The sequence below is a fragment of the Tiliqua scincoides genome, chromosome 3 (assembly GCF_035046505.1).
Source record: "Tiliqua scincoides isolate rTilSci1 chromosome 3, rTilSci1.hap2, whole genome shotgun sequence".
Lineage (NCBI taxonomy): Eukaryota > Metazoa > Chordata > Lepidosauria > Squamata > Scincidae > Tiliqua > Tiliqua scincoides.
This window is the reverse complement of record NC_089823.1, coordinates 20,630,008-20,656,204: the sequence shown is the minus strand read 5'-3', so window position 1 is coordinate 20,656,204 and position 26,197 is coordinate 20,630,008. Positions and strand designations below refer to the sequence as shown.

General features: G+C 43.3%; 1 protein-coding gene across 1 annotated transcript; it reads right to left on the bottom strand.

The window, feature by feature from the left end:
- Positions 1-569: 569 nt before the first annotated feature.
- Positions 570-25,920, bottom strand: ACAT1 (acetyl-CoA acetyltransferase 1). The gene is made up of 12 exons (XM_066622380.1): positions 25,802-25,920; positions 22,805-22,852; positions 21,132-21,249; positions 20,164-20,259; positions 19,209-19,309; positions 15,021-15,164; positions 8,641-8,791; positions 6,760-6,855; positions 6,388-6,501; positions 5,953-6,017; positions 3,188-3,345; positions 570-885 (listed from the first exon to the last, which is right to left on the bottom strand). The coding sequence occupies exons 1-12, from the start codon at positions 25,835-25,837 to the stop codon at positions 765-767; spliced, it is 1,248 nt and encodes a 415-aa protein (XP_066478477.1). The 5' UTR covers positions 25,838-25,920; the 3' UTR covers positions 570-764.
- Between the last annotated feature and the right edge of the window lie 277 nt (positions 25,921-26,197).

Sequence of the window (26,197 nt, the reverse complement as noted above, 5' to 3'; positions counted from 1 at the left end):
TATATACTTTTACTGGGAAGTACCATTAATACAGTGAGGCTTACTTGTAAGTAGACATGTATAGGATTGCACTGTTAAGACTTTCAACAGAATTTTACAAGAGATTGCTCACAAATCTGATGCAAATATATGTTACAAGTTGCTTCTAGCTCTGGCAGTGTCTAAGCCTGGGTTTAGAAAGGTTACTTCACACAGAAATTTGAGTAACTTCAGTTTGACCGGACTAATTTTACTGATAAGGAACACAATGCTCTGTGTGTGTCTATTAAGATGTTAATCCTATTAGGCTCAGTGAGGCAGCTTATGCTGTGTATACAGTTGCAACCTAGAGAGGGCAAGTAACACTGAGGCCAAGATTAACCCCACATTAATAGAGCAGCCAACTATTGCTTCTGACCGGTTTGCAATGTAGGTTCCTAGTGGATGCAGAAACTATGTTGTAGAGGGCCAAGGTCTTGTCATGTGCTTTGAAGATGCTTGTCTTGTTCTTACTGTGACTGTGGACCAGTTTATGCAACAATCATGCAACTTAATACATTTAACAGGCAAGACTTGTCAAAGATAATCAGTCATGATGTATGTAATCTTTATTGCCTTTGATTGAAGTTCAGTCCCTATTATACAAAAACCACATTTGCACTGAAACATGCTACAGTAAAAAAAAATTTTTTTAAATGAAATTGAGTTTAGGGGGTCTCTACTGCAATTTCATAAATAGTTGTAACAGCCATTGTATAATTTGTGCATTTTTAGACATGGAGAGCCTACAACTTCTGGATTAGTATTGAAGATGCTCCACCTCCTCCATTGCAAATTCCAGCAAGGCCATATTCTCCTTGCTTTAGGGCATGAGCCATGTGAACAACAATTCTTGCTCCAGACATCCTAAAATAGAACATACACACACCTCAATTCGATATCAACTTCAATCTCTCAGCCCTTCAGCCTAAGCCATGCATTTGCAACAGCATAGAAAAGCCAGGATATAAGTTTTTTCAAACCAACATGTTATACCATTATACCCTCAATGAAACTAAGGCAATCTGCTTCATAGGTCAGTTACTATCTAGCTACATCCCTATCTCTGGGAGATGCAATAATAAACCTTAAGCATCTTGAGGTGGGGTGGGGAAAGAACACCACACTAGGAAAGCAAACCTGTGTTCTTAGAACAAAGTCAACTGACACACACTGTGTTGGGTTCAGTAAGACCACTGCTCTGGCTCAGTCTGTTTTTCTGAAAACATGTTCAATGGACCCTTGGAATCCACAGGATATCAGTTCTAGGACCCCCCCCCCCACACACACACGGATAATGAAATGGGGGGGAAGTGTAGTGATGCAATTACCATGGATACCGACAGTGGTGGAATTTATGCCTGAGGCCCAGGGAAGCCCTACACAAACATCCTGGTCCTTAAGAACAGCCTCCAGATGCAATTGGAACACAGCTCTGGTCACATTCAGTGGGTCCAGGTCAGGCCACCCCACATACTGAACCTTCAAATTAAAAGGGCCAACCTGCATAGCTGAGGTTTATAAAATTATGCATGGGGGAGGGGAAGGGCTAGGGCTGTAGCTCAGTGGAAGATTAAGTTTTGTATGCAGGTTCCATCTCTGCATACACCCAAGAAAGATCTTTGGGATTTCAGAAGAACTGCTGTCAGTTCTTCAATCCTGAGTTAGAGGTCTGACCCTACCATTCTTTGCTTTCTGAGATTACCATGAATCTACCTACCACAACTCTGTCTTGTTTACCGACTCACAGGAAGCAAGGCAGGTTCCTATGTGATGCTCCAAGGAGTCTCACATGCCTAGAACTCAAGGCCACGCAATGGAATTGAATAGCAGCAGACATAGGACAGACAAAATATTTCACACAATGTACACTGTATGGAATTATCTGCTGCAAGATGTGGAAACTGGCAGTGGCTAAAGATGGCTTTAAACACATTTAGAGGGGACCTGTCTATCAGGGGCTACTGGTCATGTGACTATGGCCTATCATTTGATATACTGACTATAATTCTGTTCTTAATGATATCAAGCTTCTAGTGACTTTGGGTTGCAATTTAGGATACAACAGATTTACCACCACCACCCCCCAAAAAACAAACCAAACTTTGGAATATTAGTCATAATAATCAACTGAGCCATGACAAGCAGCATTGTACTTTTTTCATTTGAATGGTGCAGGAGAGGGGGGTTAAAGTTGTTGGGTCAGAAGCAAGATCTATTAAACCTTATTGCCCACTGGATTTTGAAGCAGCAGGTTGTTTACTCAGATTAAAAAGTATGTGGCTGTTTTCTGCCTAGATCGAACAGGATATAGATAATACTAAGGGGCATTTTTAAAATACTGTACTTAATACATGTACTCAAAGACTTATACTACCTTGGCTGCAGTGTGACTCTAAGGGGAATAAATTCCCCTTGTGTGGCAGCTGCCCCAATGGGGCTACTCAGTTCTGTGCCACTGAAATCAGAGGTGCAGAGCTGAGCAGGCTGGTGTAAGGCCAGGTTGTTCGGATCTGACCTATGTGCCAGATTCTGGCACAACGCCCCACCTGGGCCCAGCCCACCCACCCCCCTCACCGGAATGCCCCTTTCTACCCTCCCCCTACACCAGCAGCAGCACTAACATACCTTCCGCCGCCACTGCAGAGGCAGGATTTGGCCTCCGGAGACCAGTGCAAATCTGTGTACCCACTCGCTAGCTCCTGACACGCAACAGCACATTTGCAATATCCCCAGCACAAGGGACTTGCACCTGCCTTACTAGGGGCTAGGATTGGGCCCTTATTACATTAAGGGCCCCAGAGCACATAAAAAATAGTTTGCTACCATCAAGGATCTCTGTTAATCTTCAACTAAACAGACATGACACAAAAGAACAAACAGTACTTTGGCTTTTTTGTTTGTTTCATAAGAAGAGTCTGGCAGATCAAGTCAAAGGCCCATCTAGTCCAGCATTCCATTTCCCAGAGTGGCTCGGCCTCAGGGAAGCCAAATTCACAAGCAAGAGAGAAGGCATACTTCTCTCCCACCATTGCTCCCCATCACTTCAGCTGAACTACACTATTTTAATATAAGCATTTATTATTCAGGAAAACATCCAGACTCCAGCTATTACTCATAGAAGAGATTTCCCTTGCTACATAGATTAGTTGAAGTCATGAACTCTTACCCAATTGGATGTCCTAAAGAGACTGCCCCTCCATGAATGTTCACCTTCTGAGGATCAATATCCAGCATTTTGATGTTGGCCAAGACGACAACACTGAACGCTTCGTTGATTTCCCACATTGCAATTTCTTCCTTTTTGAGTCCTGCCTGCCTAAGTAGCTAAAAAGAAAACACTGCTATTTGAAAGCTTATTTGACACATATTTCAGGCACTATGGTGAGAAATTAATAGTTTTAATTTTTTAAACTGCACAAAGTCAAATTGGACACAACGTTTCACACTTGCCACGAGTTTGGTACAAGATCGTAAAAGAGATCTTATGGCTCAGACTGTATAATCATTTCAAAATATTCATTGGACCTTATCCAAAAGTAGAATGGTAAGTCAACATTTTATCACTAATAGAATTTGAGGGTGGGGGAAGGACTGCCTGCTCCTTTTAACTATTAATACAGGGGTGCCCAAACCCCGGCCCGGGGGCCACTTGGGGCCCTCAGAGGCTCCCAATCAGGCCCGCAGGGAGCCCCCAGTCTCCAATGAGCCTCTGGCCCTTCAGAGACTTGCTGGAGCCCGTGCTGGCCTGACGCAACTGCTTTCAGCATGAGGATGACTGTTCGACCTTTTACCTGAGCTGTGGGATGAGGGCTCCCTCCGCTACTTGCTGTTTCACATCTGTTGTAGCAATGACTTTGGGAAGCAGCATGAGACTCAAGAGTCAAGGCTGCTTGGTGTGGCACAGGAGAAGGAGCAAAGAATGAGACGGCAGGCAGGATTCAAAGGGAGGGTGCAGAGAGAGAGAGAGAGCTAGAGCCGTTGTACCTGCCTCTCTGTCTGCTTTTATTGAATCTTAAAGCAATACAGTTTACTAACGGTCAACAGATAAGACACTTTTAGCTAGCTGACAACACATTCCTAAGTTCTAAATGCTTCTTTATCTCTAATGCTAGCTCATCTTGTTTACTAGGTAAAAGGCAGTGAACAAGGTCAGCCCAGAGTGTGCTCTGCGCAGAAGCACATGTGTCTGCTAGGTTGCCAAGTTCACTAAAGCCAAAGCATGCTTCTGCACTAATTACTACAATCTGTGATGCAGCAGCAGCGAAGGAAAGACTGGCCTTGCTTTGTGCAAGGCCTTTTATAGGCCTTGAGCTACTGCAAGATCTTCATTCATTCATATTCAAATTTTAAATGTAAATTAATTCTTTTTTTCCCCAGCCCCCGACGCAGTGTCAGAAAGATGATGTGGCCCTCCTGCCAAAATGTTTGGGCGCCCCTGTATTAAGATATAAAAGAACACACCCAGCTGGAACCAATGGATTTCACCATATTGGTGGTATTTCAAGGGACATCCAGACACAGACACACGGACAGAAACTGTTCAGATAACCAAGCATAAGTCAGGTCAAACAAAACCTAAATTTTGTTACCAACCAGTGTGATCAGAACAAGGAGAATTGGTTAAGAAGTGAGTAATATGATGCCAAACTGAAGAGAATTTGCTGATTTCTTACAATTTTTCTTCTATGAGTAAAGCAAATCTAGCCAAGCTGAAGAATGTCATGTAGTCATGTATTTTTGGTGCTTTCATAAGGTGTGATCAAGAAATCTTATGGATGGCAAGTAAAAGAGTAGTGTGCGCCATTTTCCCCATTTTAAACAATGTGTGAAACTCATTTAGGCAGATGGGGGAGAACACCATTTACTCCTTTCCAGGCAGAGGAAGATCTTTCAAGTTTTGATGTAAACTTTTCATCAAGCTACTGCTTTCCTTCCTTCCTCATCCTCGTACCATTAAATCAAATGCACACTCTAACCTCACCTTTTGCCAAGTTATGGAAAACTGGTTCTTCTGCAAAATACTTCAGCTTGTAAGACATGCATTCCTTCCCAACAAAAACTTGTTAAGCGGAAGGGATCAGGATGTGCATTTGATTAACAGGTGCAAGGGAGGAAAAGAGGAAGCAACGTAATAGAAACAAAATGAAAGGGTTCCCCTCCCCGGCCCAACAAGAGTATTTCTCTCCTATTGACTTTTTCTTCAATAAAGGGACAACAGTCTTAAGAATTTAGATAGAAAATACCAACAGAGCAGAGCAGCAGTCTACTGTGCTGCTGCTACTCCACCACTGCCTTCTACTCTAAATTCTGTTCCCCAGGCTACAGTTTCATCAGTGCTTTCTTCTCTTCTACTGCCCATTGCTTGTCCACCCTTCTATGTGGCTAACAATGTTGCTTGTCTTCCTACTCTTGAATCAGCAATGGTGGGGACACTTCTTTCACTTGACATCTGTTCCAGCACTTGCCTGCTGCTTCTTGCTAGCCAGCCACCACCCTCACCACTCCTCAGGCATGGCTGCTGATTTAAAATAGACGAAGAGCACAACTGCAATACATCTGGTTCACAACCAGAACAGAAAGTCATTGCCAGAATTAGGTCAGAGGCAGGTGTCAGAAAGACGTCAAGGATAAGATGTATGAGCCACCCATCACCACCCTGGCCCAGGGCTCTCAACCAACAGTCAAACTTGGCACTGTCCATGTCTCTCAAGTCCAGTTCTGAGTGCATACTAGAAACTCAGGAAAAGATCTTACAGGTTTGACATGCATTCAACTGACTTGTGGAGTAAATAGATCTCAGAGGCATTTCACTTGACAACATTTGTTAAAGTCTAATTTTGAAATATATATTACATCAATAAAAGGTAGAAATCAAATAGTGATGACCTTGCTTTAAAGTAGAAAGAAGAAAGTTACTGTTTTAGTTCCTACCTTAGGAACAGCATGTGCTGGTGCAATGGGGAAGTCAATCGGGTCAACTGCAGCATCTGCAAAAGCTGCAAGAACATACATGCGAGTGAGAAAAGAAACATGGCTACTTGGCTGTATATAGCCTCTCACTTAAAAGCCTTTAGAATGTTATTTTTACACCCATCCCTGAACCAGAGGTGTTTTACAGCCCTTTAGGCAAAGTTTTACAAATCATTCCTTTAAAGAGTTTGTACTCAGAAACAGCTAGATTATCAAAAGCCCCCAGAATGGTCTGAGAGTTTGGCAAGTTTCTAAATATATACAACAGCATCTTTCTATCTACAGTTCTCTTTTCAGCATAATCCACAAACATACATACAAAATGGAGCCAGGTCAGTCATTCACCACAGAGGCCATCTTAGAATTTCACTACAGAGTCACTTAGAACATTCTTACCTACTATCCTAGCCAGTGGTTTAGCATTCAGTCTCTTAGCAGCTTCTGAAGTCATCAGAACCAAAGCAGCTGCTCCATCATTCAGTGTACTGGCATTAGCAGCGGTCACTGTCCCTGAAAAAGATAACTACCCTTAGAAAAAAAAACATGATTTCCTCCGTACTACCATCAATTCCACTCAGCCACCTTATCCCAAAGCACAATACAGATGAAGATAAATTCAACATGGCTCCTATCATCCCCAAATACATCTGTTCTAACAAGTTCAGCACAGGAAAGCAGGAATGTCTGGATAAAGCAATGCAACTGAGTTAAACTAACCACACAAAGGAAATTCTACCATATCAGAAATTATCAATTTTTAAAACTTACCATTTTCTTTCTGAAAAACTGCCTTCAACTTTGGAACTTTAGAGAAGTCAACACGCTTGTACTCCTCATCTTCTTTAATTTCTGTGTCTGGTTTTCCTGAAATGCAACTTTATTTAGTAAACATATCAACTTAGTTTGAATCCAACCCCACCAGAGAGATATTATCAGGCTTCTTAGTGGCTTGCTGGTAGTTAGCTCTCCCCTGCTTCACAAGTGGCAGCAAGACCCACAGAGTAAGTGTTCTGCTAAGAATCCTTTGAATCATGTCTCAGTTCTCACACCCTGCACCATCAGCTCCACCGCCATCATTACCCTGCTCTGTCTCACAAAAGGATTAAGGCACTGAAATGATATGCAATGGGAAAATTCAGTTAGGCTTGCCAGCAGGTCAAAAAAGGGAGGGGAGGCAAGACACAGCTCTATATCCCCTTCCTATCCTTTTCTCTAAAAATAATTTATGTACATGACTGCACTCATTATTTTCTAATACAATCTGCAGTAGAAATTTTATGTAGAATACTTATATACTGCTTTTAAAACCACAGTAGTTCACACAGTAATTTTCATAAAATAATCAAGCAATGGTTCTCAGCCCCCAAAGGGCTCACAATTTAAAAAAAAAAATACAGAAGAGACACCAGCAACAGATTTTGGAAAAGATACCATGCTGGGGCACATAGTTGGTCTCATCAACATTAAATTTTTTCCATCCATTTAACAGCCAGTGATCATCAACAGGATCAGCTAGAAAAATAGGGGGTCAGGTACACAGGCGGAAAACCAGTACCCAGGCTGGACTGTGATGAAAATTCTGGATTGTCCCTTATTTCACCCTTATTTTTTACCTTCCTACACCTTAAGGAGCTCCTATAGTGAATTAGCATCCCCAAATGGACTGCTTAATCACTGAGATCTCCTACAGTCCAATTTTCAGGAGACTCCCTGGGATTTCGGAACCTTCCGTACAGTACAGGAGGTTTCCGCAAGGCAGCCACCTCCTGCATCAATCTTCCATTGGCTTGGATAGTGGTAGCAACTACTACCGTCTCAGTTTAAAGGATGAAAATGAAGATTGCTGAGTAGCATTGAGGGCTAAGCAATGAGTCCTGGGCCCAATCTTTCCTTACAGGGTCTAAGGGCCCAATCCTATCCAACTTTCTTGCACTGATGCAGCTATGCCAATGGGGCATGCCTTGCGTTGTGCAGTGGGGTGGGGGAGGAACAGTCATGGGGGCTTCTTCAACGTAAGGGAATGTATGTTCCCTTACTTTGGGGTTATATTACTGTTGCGTTGACACTGGAAAGTTGGCTAGGAGCTTAATGCGCACCAGATTACAAACAATAATTTAGATTTACAGCACAAAGAATCATGCCATTTGCCATGCAACTTTGGAGGTCGCTGTTTGAAAAAAGAGAAAAAAGTTTAAAGCTTTGGGCTCCTGTAATTGATTTCATGGTCCTTTGGATCAAGCCCATTATTTTCCTTTACCCTGGATAATATTGTGGTTCTGCCCTTGCATATCTGGATTGCATTTTTTGTGGAGCCTAAGCACTCTTTGTTAAAGTTAGAGGACAATGTTCTACAATTTAAAAAAATCACACTGCAATTGTGTTGTATCAAAAAGCACTAGAAATCAACATTCTCAGAAAAAAACGAATGCTCTGCCTGAACATGAGGATCAGTGTCGTTCATGATGCTGAAATATTACAGGCTTGTTTCTATTCCAGCAAAACAGTAAAGAAAATATTAACATCAGTCTACATTCAGAGCCCCAAGTCATGTTAAAGAATATAAATAACATTTTATACCAATTTTAACAAGTACATTTAATTTGCAATATAAAACAGGTCGAGGAAGGGGCTGTATTTTAATTCTACTACCTTTCTGAGAAATAGTAACTGGTACAATTTCCTTTGCCAAAACTCCTGAGTCCCAAGCTTCCTTGCTCTTAGTGTAAGATTTAATGGCATAGGCATCTTGATCATCCCGAGATATGGTAAACTTCTTGGCAGTGTTCTCTGCACAATTTCCCTGTGGGAGGGGGAAACAGTCAAAGAAAACGAGAGTATTGAGGATCCTTTTAATGACCAAACAAGATTTTTATAAGTCAGTCGTGCTATTGCCAATGAAGGCATGGCCCAGAGTCAGTTGCTTAGCTGCCTATGAAGCTATGGTACTATGTGGTGCTGGGTAGCAGATTTAGGGCACAATCTTAACCAGGTCTATTCAGAAGTCCTATTTTTGTTCAATGGGGCTTACTCTCAGGAAAGTGGTTAGGATTGCAGCCTTAGTCTTCCAGGCGGAGGTGGCAATTCTCAGCCGCCTCTGCAGCAGCCCCCAGCCACATTGCCGCTCCCCACAGGGAGATGCAGCAAGTCTCACCACAAGAGAGTCTGGCCTCTTGTAATGGGAATGTGCAAGAACCCTCAAGGAGAAAGGGTGCAGTGTCAACAGTGCCCCCTTTGTCTGGCAGGCAAGCATGAGGTTAAAACCTAGGCCTTGAGCAGTGAGTGTGCTGCATAGCTGCAGCCACTAGAGGCAGCCAGGTCATTACAGGGATAAAAGCAGAACTGGGAACAGTGAGAGTGTGCTGGTAGTAGAGGGCGGGTAGGCTAAACTGTTGGACTGACTCATGGACTAGCTAACCAACGAATGAACTGGCTAATGGACTGACTGGCTGCCTGGCAAAATAGTGGAACAGAGAGACTGGAGACTAGTGTGTGGCTGCCACATCCAAGTGCAGCTGTTTAGAAAACTGGGACCCTGCAGCCCCGAGGCAAGCTACCTACTAGTTACCTTCTTGTTGGTGCTGGGTTACAGTGGTAGTTTTTGTATGCTGCTAGAGCTAGCCACGTTTGAGCCAGGGGAACCAATTAGCCTAAAGTGGGCATTAGTTCTCTAAAAAAGCTTGGAAAGAGAATTTGGCAAAACACCTCTCTTCTCGTGACAGTGCCAGGGCAGGCTCTGGGGCAGCCTACAAAGCCTGTGGAGCCTTCCTCAGTGCGGCCAATCCACCATGCTGGAAGTAACTGCAGTGACTTTCAGGTAGGGCGGAAGGGGAAGCAGGCTGACTGGCATGTCCTGGGGTGGCACACTAGTTGGCTATGCCACTACCCAAAGCTGTTGTTCTTGTACTAAGTCTTTAGCTTAAGCAAAGTTTTCAGGAGCTACAACAGCTCAGGACAAGATCATTTCCATATGAAGACTCACTTTCAACAAATGAACTGATAAGCAAGTATTACAAAGGCATAAGCTATATCAGATAGGGAAATTGTATGCGAAATATATACGTACCAAGCGTACCTTTTGGTTATCTGACCAGAAGATTCTGGGCCCAGAGCAGGTGGGGTTTCAACAGGGTAAATCCACCCTGGACCATTGTACCATACTTTCACATTTTTTTGAGAAATATATTAGAAGGACAAGATCTAGGTTTTACACAGCCATTCTAGACTTAAAAGCAGCCTTTGATTCTCTAGACAGGGAGATACTTTGGAATAAATTAGAAAAGCTGCAAATGGACAAGAGATTACTATTCCTTATAAGGAGACTCCATCAAAACACCATATGCCAAATAAAGTGTACCTCTGCGGGGCACCTCACAAAGAAAATTGTGTCAAACAAGGGTGTGTTTTGGCCCCCACCCTATTTACTCTATTTATTAATGATTTGGCTCCCTTCCTGACTGAGGTGGATGGGCACTGTCCCAGACTAGGATCCACTTAGGTACCGATCCTCCTATAAGCGGATGATGCCGTAATAATGTCTCAGACACGTTTGGGCTCAAAACACCTTTTGAAAAAGTGTTCGGAGTACTTGACACAAAACCAGTTACAGCTTAACTCTGACAAGTCTAAAATACTTGTATTCTCTAGAATAGGGGTCTCCAAACTTTTTGCCCAGAGGGCCACATCAAATATCTGGCATGGTGTGGAGGGCTGGGGAAAAAAATTCCAATATAAAATTTAAATAAATAAATTAGAGATGAAACTTAGATGAGTGAATAAATGAATGAATGGGCTCATTCATTCAACCTCTCTGGCCCTCAGAACACCCTCCAGACACAATCAAAGCACAGTTGTGGTCATGTTCAGTTGAGTGGACCAGAGGCTTTCAGGTGACAAGAGGTTGGCCACAGGACGGAAAGAGGCTTGCTGTGGGCTGCATCTGGCCCCCGAGCCAGGGTTTGGAGACCCCTGCTCTAGAACGTGGCAGTTGTATAACTGGCAACTGAATGGACATAAGTTAGAACAAGTTTAAATACAAGCAGTTTAAATTCCTTTGGTCTAAGTTTACATTATAACTTCTCCTGGTCTATTCACAGAAAAATGGCAATTAATCTAGCTAACTGTACCTCTCAGTCTATTGCCTGCTTTTTCTATGCGAGAGGGAACCATTATGTACCAGCAGCCTTGAAAACCTTTAATGCCAAGGTGATTCCCCAATTATTTTATGGAATTCCCCTTTGGATTGGAGTGTTAAACAAAGCGCTGGAGTCTGTCCAAGGTAAATTTCTGTGGAAAATTTTGGGTCTTCCGAACTGTGTCGCTTATGCAGCCTTATGTCTAGAAACGGGCCAATCATTGTTAGAAATCAGGGCCTGGCTGAAGGCCATCAAATATTGGCTGCGCATATATTACAACTATGACCCTCAAAGCTTGCTCTACATGATGTTCCTTGAATCTAATCAGCCCCTTGCCATAACCATTTTGGAAAAGAAAATTAATTCAGTCGGGCTATCTTTTGAATGTTTAGGCTCACTTCCATATCAAGAGGCATTTCAGTGCATCAAGTGCAGATTTCTTGACATTGAAAGGCAGGATCTTTATAGGATGGCAAGCAGAGCATGTTCCCTGTTAAGTCTGGAGATTCCTATATTGTATGGTCAAGTAGCCTCATATTTTTATTCATTGCACACTTATCAAAAAAGGAGAGCTTTCTCCCTTGCTAGATTTAATGTGCTCCCATCAGCCGTACTTTTTGAGAGATTTCATGATAGCTCGTTCTGAAAGGCGATGCCCTTGTAGGCTGGGTTGTGTTGAAACTATTGTCCATTCCATTCTTTATTGTCCTTTCTACACCAAGATCCATCAAAGTTATTTGGATCCTGGATATTGGATATTTGGAGGGCAGGAGGTCTGGTCTAGAGGGTAGAGCCTCCGTTAGCCCGAAGATAACATCAGAAGGTCGCCAGTTCGAGAGGAGAAGGAGCCAACAGTGGATGAACAGACATGTCCCCATGAGCTCCTGGGAGACAGTTTGTTTCCCCCCAAATATTGCAGGTCTGAAGAGGACCTGAAGATCATCGGTACAGGTATCTGGGAAACTGAAAGCCCAACCGGGGTGGGGGGCTTTCTTCTCAGAGGAATCTAACCGTTTGTGACAGTATTGGGGGAGGTGCAGTGATCTGCAATCAAGCTGCTGGCTCCATGCTGAGATGCCATATGGAGGGGGGGGGGAAGCGTGAAGTGTAAAGTTTAAGCTGGAAATGTAAGATAAGCAAGTGTTAATATTGCCCCCGGCTCTGATTGACTGATTTGGCTAGAAGCCCTGGATATATTGGAGGCATTAACGACTTTTTAAGGAGGTTGAAAGTGCTCTTTTTCTCTGTCGTGGAATAAATTGGTGGTGGATTATAATTACAACTATAACTTGGGTATGAACTAAAATCCAGAATTATTCTTGGACATAATTGGATATAAATATAATTCTCATTAGATTTGAAAGAGCTTTGTTTTTCTCTGCACCAGAGACGGTGAGGCTGTTTTCTTTCGTTTTGTTTTTCTCTCCGTTAACTGCACTGGACTGTTATCTGCAAGAGGTATGTAAGGAATGCGGATGGCAGAGTAGTAATGACGTGGTGGAAGTGAGGAGAATAATATGTTGTGGACATCTAGTGAACTAGAGAGAAATTGCAAAATGGACTCTGTTCCAGAAATGTGGATACAGAACATAAGAACAGCCCCACTGGATCAGGCCATAGGCCCATCTAGTCCAGCTTCCTGTATCTTACAGCGGCCCACCAAATGCCCCAAGCGGCCCACCAAATGCCCCAATCTTGAAAATCTTGATTAATACGGAGAGATTGCTTGTTATGGAGCAACAACAGCTGAATTGGTCCTCACAGATTCAAGCCAGTCTGGAGACTCTTTCCCAACAGATAGAAAATTGTCTGTAAGGAACAATTGGAAGATGTGAAGAAACAAGCAGAAGATAAACAAGGGAGTGAAAAAGTGGGCAAGGAGGAAAATCAAAAGGATGATCAACAGGACGAAGAAGAGGCGCTGATGGAGATTAAGAAAGATAAGATGGACAGAGTAACAGGAGTGCACAAATCACAAAATTTGTTGGAACAAGAAGGAGAAAATATATCCCAGTTAACTGGAAGAATGAACACACCCTATATAAGAAAGTGTGGATTTATCAGATTCTGTTATAAAGATAAATTATTAAAGATATTACAGGAGAAAAACTGGAAAGTAAGAAAGAAAAAGAACCCTGAGGGGTAATCTGAGGGTTAAAGAAAATTGGAGGATTTATTCAGCTAATAACAATGGTCCAAATTTATTTGAAGAAAGAAAAAAGGAATACGTATGGAATTGATAAATATGAATTAGAATGTATTAAAAATAGCTGGAAATGTAAACATGTGGAAGAATTGTTTTATATGTGGTTATTATGTCAAAGAAAAAAAGTGTAATTAGATTGGAGAATTAGATTGGAGCCGAAATAGCTAAAGTGATAATTTTGGTAATTAGATTATTTTGTTTTAATATTAATGAGCAATTGAAGTTAGTTTACACTTGGTAGAAAGTGAATACTTAGAAAATATAGTATAGGGCATTAGGGAAAATTTATTGTATATTATATAAATAAATGGATAAATAATGAGAGGTAGAAATAGGGCAGGAGATCTGGTCTAGAGGGTAGAGCCTCCGTTTGCCTGAAGGTAACAGCTGAAGGTCGCCAGTTCGAGGCCACTGGCACCGTGAACAGCGAGACCTTGAGCAGCTGACAAGCTGAGCCGAGTTTTTCCATCTGCTCTTTGGCCGCCCTTCAAGTGAGATATGAAGGATTGTCAGCTTGCGTGGGAGGAAACTGGAGGCCAGAATGTGATCCCAGATCATAAAAGGATTCATCTGAAATGTTGTAGTTCTTGAAAGACACAACCTTTGTCAATTGTAAAAATCCCTATAGGGATTTAGTATAGCCTGCCTGTGTAAACCGCCTTGAAATAAAGTCTGAGGAGAAATCTGAAGACCATGAAAGGCGGTATATAAATACCTGTATTATTAAAATAGATAAGTAGATTAGGAGATATAGTATGATTAATTAGTAGTGTTATATGGTATTTAGCACTCCTAAATGCATGTTATATGTTTGTGTGTGCTTAAATAAATAAATAAATAAATAAAGTCGCCAGTTCGAGGACACCAGCAGCTCCCTGAACGGCTGAGAATGGCGAGACCTTGAAGCAGCTGACAAAGCCGAGCTGAATGATTTCACCTGATCTTTGTGTGAGCAAGAAGCGTCTTGGCTGCCCTTCATATGAGAGATGGAGCTGCTTGTCACCCTGGGTGGGAGAACTGGAGGCCAGAAGTGAGACCAAACCAGGAAGATCCATTCTGAAATGTTGTTGGTTCTTGAAAGAGAGAACCTCTATGATTGTAAAAATCCCCTTGAGGGATTTAGAAATGCCTGCCTATGTAAACCGCCTTGAATAAAGTCAGAGGAGTAATCCGATCACCAGAAAGGCGGTATATAAATACCTAGTTGTTGTTGTTATTATTATCCTATACTGAGAACAAGAGGAGGACTTACAGACATGGCAAGAATACGCTACCTCCTAACTGATTCTTCTGTGGAAATAATAGACTCTGTGGCAACTTTCCTATATCAGCTCACTGAGTTGCGCAATCGAGAAGATGATTTGTTATCTGGCTGACCAAATGTATATAGTGTAGATCTGTTTGTTTTATATGCCGATAAAGGATTCTATATCTATCTCCCTGGGCTTCTGCAGCCAATTGTAAGGCAAGAAACTTCTTGGGCTCCTCCTTCTCTCCTTCAGCTATATCAGAAACGTGCAATGAATATTGAATTCCCATGCCAATTGCAATCCAACACTAATAAACAAAAAGAATATTGGTTTCGGAGTTCTTGTCAATGTAAGATTTTGTTCATTAAGTACAGTGATCCTGATTTACCCACAACTTCGATAAAATGAAGTATATTTGTAAGGTGTTCACTGCAGTATTACCATGTGGATTTTGTTGTAAACATCTGTCAAACCATCTTTCACAATCAAGTCTTCCAGCTTTACTCCTCCATATGGCGTTGCACCTCTGCTCATTGTGTAGGGCACATTTGACATGCTCTCCATTCCACCAGCCACCATCACCTCCTGTTCAGACATATTTTACAATATCATGAGTACTATAAGGAATGCTACCGAGCTAGCTATTATGTCTCACAAGGACAAGATCAGAAAAAAAAATATTTAAGATAAGATAAGAACAGCCCCACTAGATCAGGCCATAGGCCCATTTAGTCCAGCTTCCTGTATCTCACAGCGGCCCACCAAATGCCCCAGGGAGCACACCAGATAACAAGAGACCTCATCCTGGTGCCCTCCCTTGCATCTGGCCTTCTGACAAAGCCCATTTCTAAAAACATAAGAACATAAGAACATAAGAACAGCCCCACTGGATCAGGCCATAGGCCCATCTAGTCCAGCTTCCTGTATCTCACAGCGGCCCACCAAATGCCCCAGGGAGCACACCAGATAACAAGAGACCTCATCCTGGTGCTCTCCCCTACATCTGGCATTCTGACTTAACCCATTCCTAAAATCAGGAGGTTGCGCATACACATCATGGCTTGTACCCCATAATGGATTTTTCCTCCAGAAACTCGTCCAATCCCCTTTTAAAGGCGTCTAGGCTAGACGCCAGCACCACATCCTGTGGCAAGGAGTTCCACAGACCGACCACGCGCTGAGTAAAGAAATATTTTCTTTTGTCTGTCCTAACCCGCCCAACACTCAATTTTAGTGGATGTCCCCTGGTTCTGGTATTATGTGAGAGTGTAAAGAGCATCTCCCTATCCACTCTGTCCATCCCCTGCATAATTTTGTATGTCTCAATCATGTCCCCCCTCAAGCGTCTCTTTTCTAGGCTGAAGAGGCCCAAACGCCGTAGCCTTTCCTCATAAGGAAGGTGCCCCAGCCCCGTAATCATCTTAGTCGCTCTCTTTTGCACCTTTTCCATTTCCACTATGTCTTTTTTGAGATGCGGCGACCAGAACTGGACACAATACTCCAGGTGTGGCCTTACCATCGATTTGTACAACGGCATTATAATACTAACCGTTTTGTTCTCAATACCCTTCCTAATGATCCCAAGCATAGAATTGGCCTTCTTCACTGCCGCCGCACATTGTGTCGACACTTTCATCGACCTGTCCACCACCACCCCAAGATCTCTCTCCTGATCTGTCACAGACAGCTCAGAACCCATCAGCCTATATCTAAAGTTTTGATTTTTTGCCCCAATGTGCATGACTTTACACTTACTGACATTGAAGCGCATCTGCCATTTTGCTGCCCATTCTGCCAGTCTGGAGAGATCCTTCTGGAGCTCCTCACAATCACTTCTGGTCTTTACCACTCGGAAAAGTTTGGTGTCGTCTGCAAACTTAGCCACTTCACTGCTCAACCCTGTCTCCAGGTCATTTATGAAGAGGTTGAAAAGCACCGGTCCCAGGACAGATCCTTGGGGCACACCGCTTTTCACCTCTCTCCATTGTGAAAATTGCCCATTGACACCCACTCTCTGCTTCCTGGCCTCCAACCAGTTCTCAATCCACGAGAGGACCTGTCCTCTAATTCCCTGACTGTGGAGTTTTTTCAGTAGCCTTTGGTGAGGAACCGTGTCAAACGCCTTCTGAAAGTCCAGATATATAATGTCCACGGGTTCTCCTGCATCCACATGCCTGTTGACCTTTTCAAAGAATTCTATAAGGTTCGTGAGGCAAGACTTACCCTTACAGAAGCCATGCTGACTCTCCCTCAGCAAGGCCTGTTTGTCTATGTGTTTTGAGATCCTATCTTTGATGAGGCATTCCACCATCTTACCCGGTATGGATGTTAGGCTGACCGGCCTATAGTTTCCCGGGTCCCCCCTCTTTCCCTTTTTAAAAATAGGCGTGACATTTGCTATCCTCCAATCTTCTGGCACTGTGGCCGTTTTGAGGGACAAGTTGCATACCTTAGTCAAGAGATCTGCAACTTCATTCTTCAATTCCTTAATAACCCTTGGGTGTATGCCATCAGGGCCCGGTGACTTATTGATCTTTAATTTATCAATGAGGTCTGAAACATCTTCTCTTTTAACCTCTATCTGACTTAACTCCTCGGTCAGGAGGGGCCGTTCGGGCAGCGGTATCTGCCCAAGGTCTTCTGCCGTGAAGACAGATGCAAAGAACTCATTTAATTTCTCTGCCATCTCTAAGTCTCCTTTTATCTCCCCTTTCCCTCCCTCACCATCCAGAGGGCCAACCGCTTCTCTGGCAGGTTTCCTGCTTCTAACATATTTGAAGAAGCTTTTATTATTCCCCTTAATGTTGCTGGCCATGCGTTCCTCATAGTCTCGCTTGGCCTCCCCTATCACCTTCTTACATTTCTTTTGCCACAGTTTATGTTCCTTTTTATTCTCTTCATCAGGGCAAGACTTCCATTTACGGAAGGAAGCTTCCTTGACCTTCACAGCCTCTCTAACTTGGCTGGTTAGCCATGCGGGCACTCTCCTGGATTTAGCGGAACCCTTCTTTCTTTGAGGTATACACCTCTGCTGGGCCTCTATTACTGTTGTTTTAAGCAGCCTCCATGCACTCTGGAGAGACTGGACTCTTTTTACCCTCCCTTTCAGCCTCCTTCTAACCAGCCTCCTCATTTGAGGGAAGTCCGCCCGTCGGAAGTCAAGGGTTTTTGTTAGAGATTTGCCTGGTATTCCTCCCCCAACGTGCACGTCAAAACGGATCGCAGCATGATCACTGTTCCCCAATGGCTCAGTAACGTTTACATCTCTAACCAGGTCCTGCGTACCGCACAAAATTAAATCCAGAGTCACCTGTCCTCTGGTGGGCTCCGTGACTAGCTGATCTAAGCCACAGTCATTCAGCACGTCAAGAAATCCGGTTTCCTTATCGTGACCAGAACACAAATTGACCCAGTCAATATGAGGATAATTGAAGTCCCCCATGATTACAACCCTGTCCTTCCTTGTCACCTCCCTGATCTGTTTCCTCATTTCAAGGTCCCCATCAGATTTCTGGTCTGGAGGACGATAGCACGCCCCCAGTATTACATTGCTGCACAAGCCTGGTAATTTATATTACATTTATATACATAAAATCAGGAGGTTGCGCATACACATCATGGCTTGTACCCCGGAATGGATTTTTCCTCCAGAAACTTGTCCAATCCCTTTTTAAAGGCTTCCAGGCCAGATGCCGTCACCACATCCTGTGGCAAGGAGTTCCACAGACCAACCACACGCTGTGTAAATAAATATTTTCTCTTGTCGGTTCTAACTCCCCAACACTCAATTTTAGTGGATGTCCCCTGGTTCTGGTGTTATGTGAGAGTGTAAAGAGCATCTCCCTATCCACTCTGTCCATCCCCTGCATAATTTTGTATGTCTCATTCATGTCCCCCCTCAGGCGTCTCTTTTCTAGGCTGAAGAGGCCCAAACGCCGTAGCCTTTCCTCGTAAGGAGGGTGCCCCAGCCCCGTAATCATCTTAGTCGCTCTCTTTTGCACCTTTTCCATTTCCACTATGTCCTTTTTGAGATGTGGCGACCAGAACTGGACACAATACTCCAGGTATGGCCTTACCATAGATTTGTACAATGGCATTATAATATTATAAGATGACACTGAAGCATCTTAAGGTTAACAATTGCAGCACATCTCATCTTAAAACTGTATCTCAATTCTTAAGAATATCTAATCTTAAAAATTAGAAGCATACAGATGCAAAAACCGTTTTCTAGACAAATTCAGTTAGTCGTATGCAATGGTTCACTTTCCTTCAGTTTATTATACAAGCCAATGTTAAAGCCCTAATATACAACTTTCAGTGTCTTTCCAAAGGAACAGTTTTATGTCCCACATATTAGAAATAATGATAACCCAGATCTTGCTGCAGAATCCTACCCCAAAAATCTAAGTAGTTTCAGTGGGTACAAACCCCAGAAATTATCTTGCAAATGCTCATTTACATGAGTAGGAGCTTCACAAAAGCATCACTTGAAAGTGACATGCATAAAAATTCTTCTGAGCTGTGCTCATCACAAAAGACAAAAAACCTTGACTTTAGTCTTACATAGGTCAAAGATTACATCTTTTGACATACACACAAGCCCTTTGAACACATGGATTCTCCTACCTGATTACCACACATCAGACTCTGTGCTGCCAACATAATTGATTTCATTCCAGAGGCACAAACTTTGTTGATGGTTGTGCAAGCCGTAGAAACTGGTAAACCTGAGCAAAATTCAGATAAAAATAAATTATTACAACAAATTATAGGAATCGCCAAACAACACAATTTTGGTGTGCTCATTCAGAAGTAAATCCCACTGAGGCTTAATTAAATTAACTCATGCTACTCAACATTCCACCCTCCCCATCCAAGATTCCTTTAGAAACCATTTGGGGTTTTTTTTTCAGCTCTTCCAGGACAATAGTATCCTCTCACATTAGTGCTAGTTTCCCATAGGATACAAGACCTTTCCTGTATTCTCAAGTAGATCCTTCTATAGAAAAATCTTCTCTTCCTGCTACACCACATGAGAGAACATCTGCTGGCAGTAACTTATTCTGGCAACATATCCACTACACTGTCTATCACACAGACATACCCTGTATGGCCGACAGGGAGATAGAGAGGTAAAAAGAAGAAAGCAAGCAACAGAGAAACATTTAAGTTCTCATGATAGTGCTAGCAGAAAACAAAAGGGTTGTTCACATTAAAATTACAACTGAACTTGGAGGTTATAGTTTCCTCTCTGTAGCATGCAGGCTAACTGAACATTAACAGGAACTTCTGCTTCCTGTTAACATTCAGTTAGTTGCCCTCTAGTGTGCAGGCTGGTTGCATACATGTTCAGTTCTTCAGTTTAGCAAGAATGTAAAGGAAGAAAACTCATGCTACAAGCGCAACTATAAAGATAAAAAGGTACTTGTAACGGGCATGTGGTGGGAGTGTATGTGCCCAGATCCACAAATAATTGAATTCACAGGGACCCACCTATATTTATTTTAAATGCATCGATCCCACTTCTATGTTTCATCTTCTGTACCCTAAGTAGTCATGACCAGAAAGACAATTTTAGTACCTGCTCCAAGGGTTGCTTGTCTTGCAGGAGCTTGTCCCTGTCCAGCTTGGATAACATTTCCCATGTATATTTCTTTCACTTCTTCCATAGGGATACCTAAGGCAATCAAAGAAGGTATTTCTGATAAATGCTCATAATGTAAAAGAGAACACCTGGGTACATAAAATAGATGCTAGATTTTCACTTAACTTTTTGCTCATGAACAGAATGGACAAGAGCAGCACTATCTTTTAAAAGTTCATCTAGCCAGCATCTCTCTGATCATAGTTCTGTACTAAACTACAGTACGATGAGCAGAGCAAAGCAGACATCCCCTTCCACTACCAAAGCTGAGAAGAGAATTTCTGCTGTGCAAAGTCCAGGTCATCAGAATTTGGTTCCTCAGCAGATACCATCTCTAGTGCAAATGAGAAAGGTTATTATGGAAATTTTTATCTCACTTTTTGGCCTCTGTGGAGAATGAGCAGAAACACTAATGAAGCATGTCAAACTAGCGATCAAGTGCATTCCCCTTAAAAACAGCTATTCAGATGCATCAAAATCAGTTATTAGTTAACAAAATACAAAATGCCCATTGGTCACCCTGCCCCCCCTTGAAAGCAAAGTTACCAATGGTGCTCACAACAATTTGCAGTACTGCTGAAACAGTCAGTTTATCAAACTTTAATACAGTTCAAATTTCATATTTTATGTGGGTTTCTAATTAGAACAGATGAAGGCTTTCAGCAACTGGTCCCCCACCCCATCCTGTCCCAGACAACAGACAGGGAAGAGTCATGGTACAGCATGTGCTTTGCATGCAGAAGTTTCAATTCCTAGCATTTTCAGGTAGGGCAGAGAAAATTCCTATCTGAAACTGAAATGGTGTGGCTGCCCATTTTTCTGTTGTTTATATCGATCGTCTGATTCAGACTCAGTATGAGGCAGGTTCCTATGAAGTCTAAGGGACCAGACTGATTGTCACTTACCTGCTCTTTCAATTGCTCCTTTAATTGCAACAGAGCCAAGTTTAGTGGCAGGTAGAGAGGAAAGAGATCCCTGGAATGATCCAATGGGTGTTCGGACAGCACTCACAATGACTGCTTCCTAAAACAAAGCCATTTCCACCATTAAAATATTTAGAGAGCTGAGGCTTAATTTGTTGCAAGCTTTATATTTCAGAACAGTGAACATAAGAACATAAGAACAGCCCCACTGGATCAGGCTATAGGCCCATCTAGTCCAGCTTCCTGTACCTCACAGCGGCCCACCAAATGCCCCAGGGAGCACACCAGATAACAAGAGACCTGCATCCTGGTGCCCTTCCTTGCATCTGGTATTCTGACATAACCCATTTCTAAAATCAGGAGGTTGTGCATACACATCATGGCTTGTACCCCGTAATATCTCTCAAACTGTGGATCGGGACCCACTAGGTGGGTCTCAAGCCAATTCCAGGCGGATCCCCATTCACTTCAATCTGTGCTTTATCTTTTAACATATTATACTTGATCTTGACTTGAACAGGTCTCTTGTTATCTGGTGTGCTCCCTGGGGCATTTGGTGGGCTGCTGTGAGACACAGGAAGCTGGACTAGATGGGCCTATGGCCTGATCCAGTGGGGCTGTTCTTATGTTCTTATGATGCTACCACAGTAGTAGGCCAGATATGAGTGCATTTGGGGAAATGTTACAGTTCTGTACTTCTAACAGACTACCATGTATATGCTTTGAACGACGACAGTCAATGGGGCTTACTCCTGGGTAAGTGTGAACAGGATTGTAGCCTTTTGAATGTTTGGGGAATTTTTTAAAAACAGATCAGTAAGTGCTTGGGAAGAGGTTCTTTAATTTAAATAAGTTTTTAAACTTAAACTTATTGTAAACTTTTAGTCGCCTTGAGAGCTCTTAAGCGGGGTGGAAAGGCAAAGTATAAATCCCTTAAATAAATAATAAATGATTGATTGATTTGATATTGTTGTAAGGGGAATATTAAAAATTTTCCTGCTTGACGTCACTTCAGTCATCACTTCTGGCGGGTCCCGACAGATTGTCATTCTAAAAAGTGGATCCCAGTGCAAATATATTTGAGAACCACTGTTCTAGAAACATCTTATAATAACTTCATTCTGCTAATCCCAAAACTGGAATGCATTTTCATTCAAAAATGAAATATGCATTTACGTATTGGTGCATGTGAGATGTAATAGCTATCAACTACAGAAACAAGACATATGTATAGGATAATTTAAAGTTTAAGTCATGCTATCCAGAGTATTTTGGACTACAGTCACAATCCTAGGCACACTTACTAAGTAGTGAATAAACATACATAGGTTTGCAATGCAAGAAAAAAGTGTATCACAGAATTTGTGGCAACCTGAATAACTTTGGTCAAATTACAAAAATGTTGTGTGATGTTGTAGATATAGATATAACTTTTTCCTATTATAAAATACGTTTTCTGGGAGGCAGCCCAATTCCTTAGCTACATGTGATAGGCTACCAATTCAATTCATATACACATACATACTGCACACTCATCACTTCCTATACCTGAACACATTCAAATCGTCTGTTATAAAGAACATGGCCCAACACAACAGGAATAGCAAAGCATTGTCACAGCAAATGTTTCAAGTTCCTTGATGCTTTCTACTTACATTTAAGCCACGCTGTGAGGAATAGCACCGATTTGCATACTTCAGCACCTGAAAATAGAAGTTGTTTTACAATGAGTACACAGTATCATCTTTAAGCTAAGCACATTTGGCTGTGTTACTTTGAAAAGACTGCACTTTTCCATTTTACATACTTTAAGTTCATGGTCTGTCAACAACTATTAGTCATGATGGCAGTATGGCATCTCAGTATTCAAAGGCAGTATGCTGGATAGCAACAGCAGGAGAGGGCAGTAGTCTTGTTTGTGGACTTCCCAGAGCCATCTAGTTTGCCATAGTGGGAAGCAGGATGAGCTAAAAATTCAGACACAGAGAGGGGGTGGCTGTGAAGCCACAGAAATTTCTTCTTGCCATTAAGTACTTCTTCTGAGGGGGGGACATGATTGAGACATACAAAATTATGCAGGGGATGGACAGAGTGGATAGAGAGATGCTCTTTACACTCTCACATAACACCAGAACCAGGGGACATCCACTAAAATTGAGTGTTGGGAGAGTCAGGACAGACAAAATATTTCTTTACTCAGCATGTAGTTGGTCTGTGGAACTCCTTGCCACAGGATGTGATGATGGCGTCTGGCCTGGATGCCTTTAAAAAGGAATTGGACAAGTTTCTGGAGGAAAAATCCATTACGGGTTACAAGCCATGATGTACATGTGCAACCTCCTGATTTTAGAAATGGGCTATGTCAGAATGCCAGATGCAAGGGAGGGCACCAGAATGAAGTCTCTTGTTATCTGGTGTGCTCCCTGGGGCATTTGGTGGGGCCTCTGTGAGATACAGAAAGCTGGACTAGATGGGCCTATAGGCTGATCCAGTGGGGCTGTTCATATGTTCTGAAGGCATTAATGGATAGCATCTGTAATAAATATGAATAGTTTCTGGGGAATATGACTTTACAGAAGATACCTAAAATAGCTACACTGTCAACTGAACAATGTTGAAGGATTTCACATTTTCCATTATACCCAAGGCAGAGTTGAACAGTTTGCTTATTTAACCCTTTAATCTTATTACCTTTGGCCCATTTAGTGACTTCAGCTAATAAACATTAGCCCTGCCAGAGGCTAGACAGTTTTTAACCTCTCTGTTTGAATAGCTTTTGCCACAGTGAGAACACTGGTGGAACATAAAGATGACAATCCAGAAACACACACTGTGCGAGCATATCGGTGTTTCCTAGTCATTTTTTTCCTTTCAAAGCTCTATTGTCCAACTCCAAACAGGAAAGCCATTTCAAACAAGGCAATCACTCCGTAATACAAAAAAAAAATAGATTTTCCTTGAGAGGCAGACACATCACGATGCAAACAAGTCAGGCAGATCTCAAGACACCATTGGAGTAGCAGTCCAATGGTGGACAGATCCAAACTAAAGGAGCGTAATCAACCAAGAAGTTCTCCGTTGCAAGCCTCCAACAAAAGCCTTTGCACAGAAGTCCTTCTTTCTGGATCTGAATTGCTCATGTTCACAGCATAAACACAGAAGGTGATGACACCTGTATTTTCTACCTCACACAGCAAAATAGGCTAACCCTCCTAAAAAGGCTCCTGAATCTTTACAGGGGACAATAATGTCTATACATGCAGCAGAGTAAGAGGCTTACACCCCCACCATGCAAAATACACACTTCTTTGCATAAAGTTCTATGAAAACATCAGGCTAAGGATGCAACCCTGAACACACTTTCCAGGGGAATAAACCACACAAAAGTGGGACCCAAAAAAATAGAACTGTGTTGCAAAGCTTTCATCCCAAGGTCCGACTTTGCCCCATGTAGGGAGATGAATTTTTAGAGCGTTTTCTCTTCAACCTGTGGATTTAGATCCCAGTGGTGTCACAGAGCCTCATTTTGGGGGTCACAGCAAACTTTCAAAGCCCGTGCAAAAGAGGGCTTGGATCCAGTGCAATCATGGTACTGTCTTATCAAAATGGAGTTCTTGATATAAACCTGCACAGCCTTTTCTTGTTGTCTTCTCATCCCAAAACATCTAAGGCAGCAGTTCTCAAAGTCTGTCCTTCACTGTACCACTTCACATGGTCCACCTATGTTGCCAGTTTGAAGCAAATGGCAATAACATCACTGTGAGTTATTTCTGGGTTGGAAGGCCAGATGCAACAGAACAAACACCAATAGGAGGCTCAGGGTGGACGGGTGGGCTTTTTCGAGCATGGAAAAGCATGCTTTGAAGCCTCCTACTGCTGTTTGTTGAGTCACATTCCTGGTCTCACTGCCAGGCAGCAAGTGCCCAGGGGTCCTGCAAGTACCACCAGACACCACCTCAAGTACCACTGGTGGTACCCATTCTACTGGTTGAGAAACTGTGATCTAAGGTCAGCCCTGTTCAGCCTGCTACCTCACAGGGCTGTTGCGAAGACACAAAAGGTGGGGGAAACGGGGCAGGCGGTGGTGGACAGCAATAGGGTGGATCAGGTCCCAGGAGGGGAACAGGATTGGTGGTGGGTCTCCAATCGCATATATTTAATTACTGGGCTCAGGGCACAAAAAAGGTTGAAGCCCACTGCTCTAAAATGCAGGAAAGCGTTCAAAATGGCATTTTCCTCACCTGCGCTCTGCAGGGGAACAGTCAAGAACTGCACCCCCCCCCGTCAGGACTGTACCACCCCGTTCTGCGCATGCGTACACACCAGGCCTAAAGCAGTGGTATAGTCCAGGACTGCACCCCGTTAGGTCTGTACCACCGCATTCTGCGCATGCATAAAGCAGTGGTACAGTCCAGAACACCCCCCATTAGGACTGTACCACCCCGTTCTGCGCATGCGTACACACCAGGTCTAAAGAAGCGCTTTAGCAGAACCGCACGCATGCGCAGAATGAGGTGGTACAGTCCTGATGGGGCGCATGGAGGGAGGGGCGCAGCGGGGCCCATTGCTCGGCTCCCCCCATCAACCCGTGAAGGGAAAAGGACCCAGAAGGTGAGGAGAAGCACCGCCGCTCCTCTCGGCCTCTTCCTCACCCGGAACGCCGCGCGCACTCGCCGCCCGCCCAGCATCTTCCCTTCTTCGGAGCAGCAGCCCTTGAAGTCTCCTCAGCGGGCAACAGGCTCCCCTCTTGCGTCGTCGCCTCCCCGCGAACACGCCCCTTCGCCACCCGCCCCTCGGCGCAGCCAATCACAGCCCTGCCACGCCACTGAGAAGGGGGTGGGAGGGGAAGGGGCGTGGCTGCCCAGAGCAATCCTATTGGAGCGGGAGGGAGCGGTTAGAGCGCGCAGGAGGCGGCCGCGGGATGGGGACGGGCGAGACAGTCCCGCTGTGGGCGTGTCTGTGGGGCGTGGCTGTCCGCGAGCAATCCTATTGGCTCTGAGAGGAGAGGGCGTGGCGGTTAGGACGCGCAGGGGGAGGGGGAGAGGCTG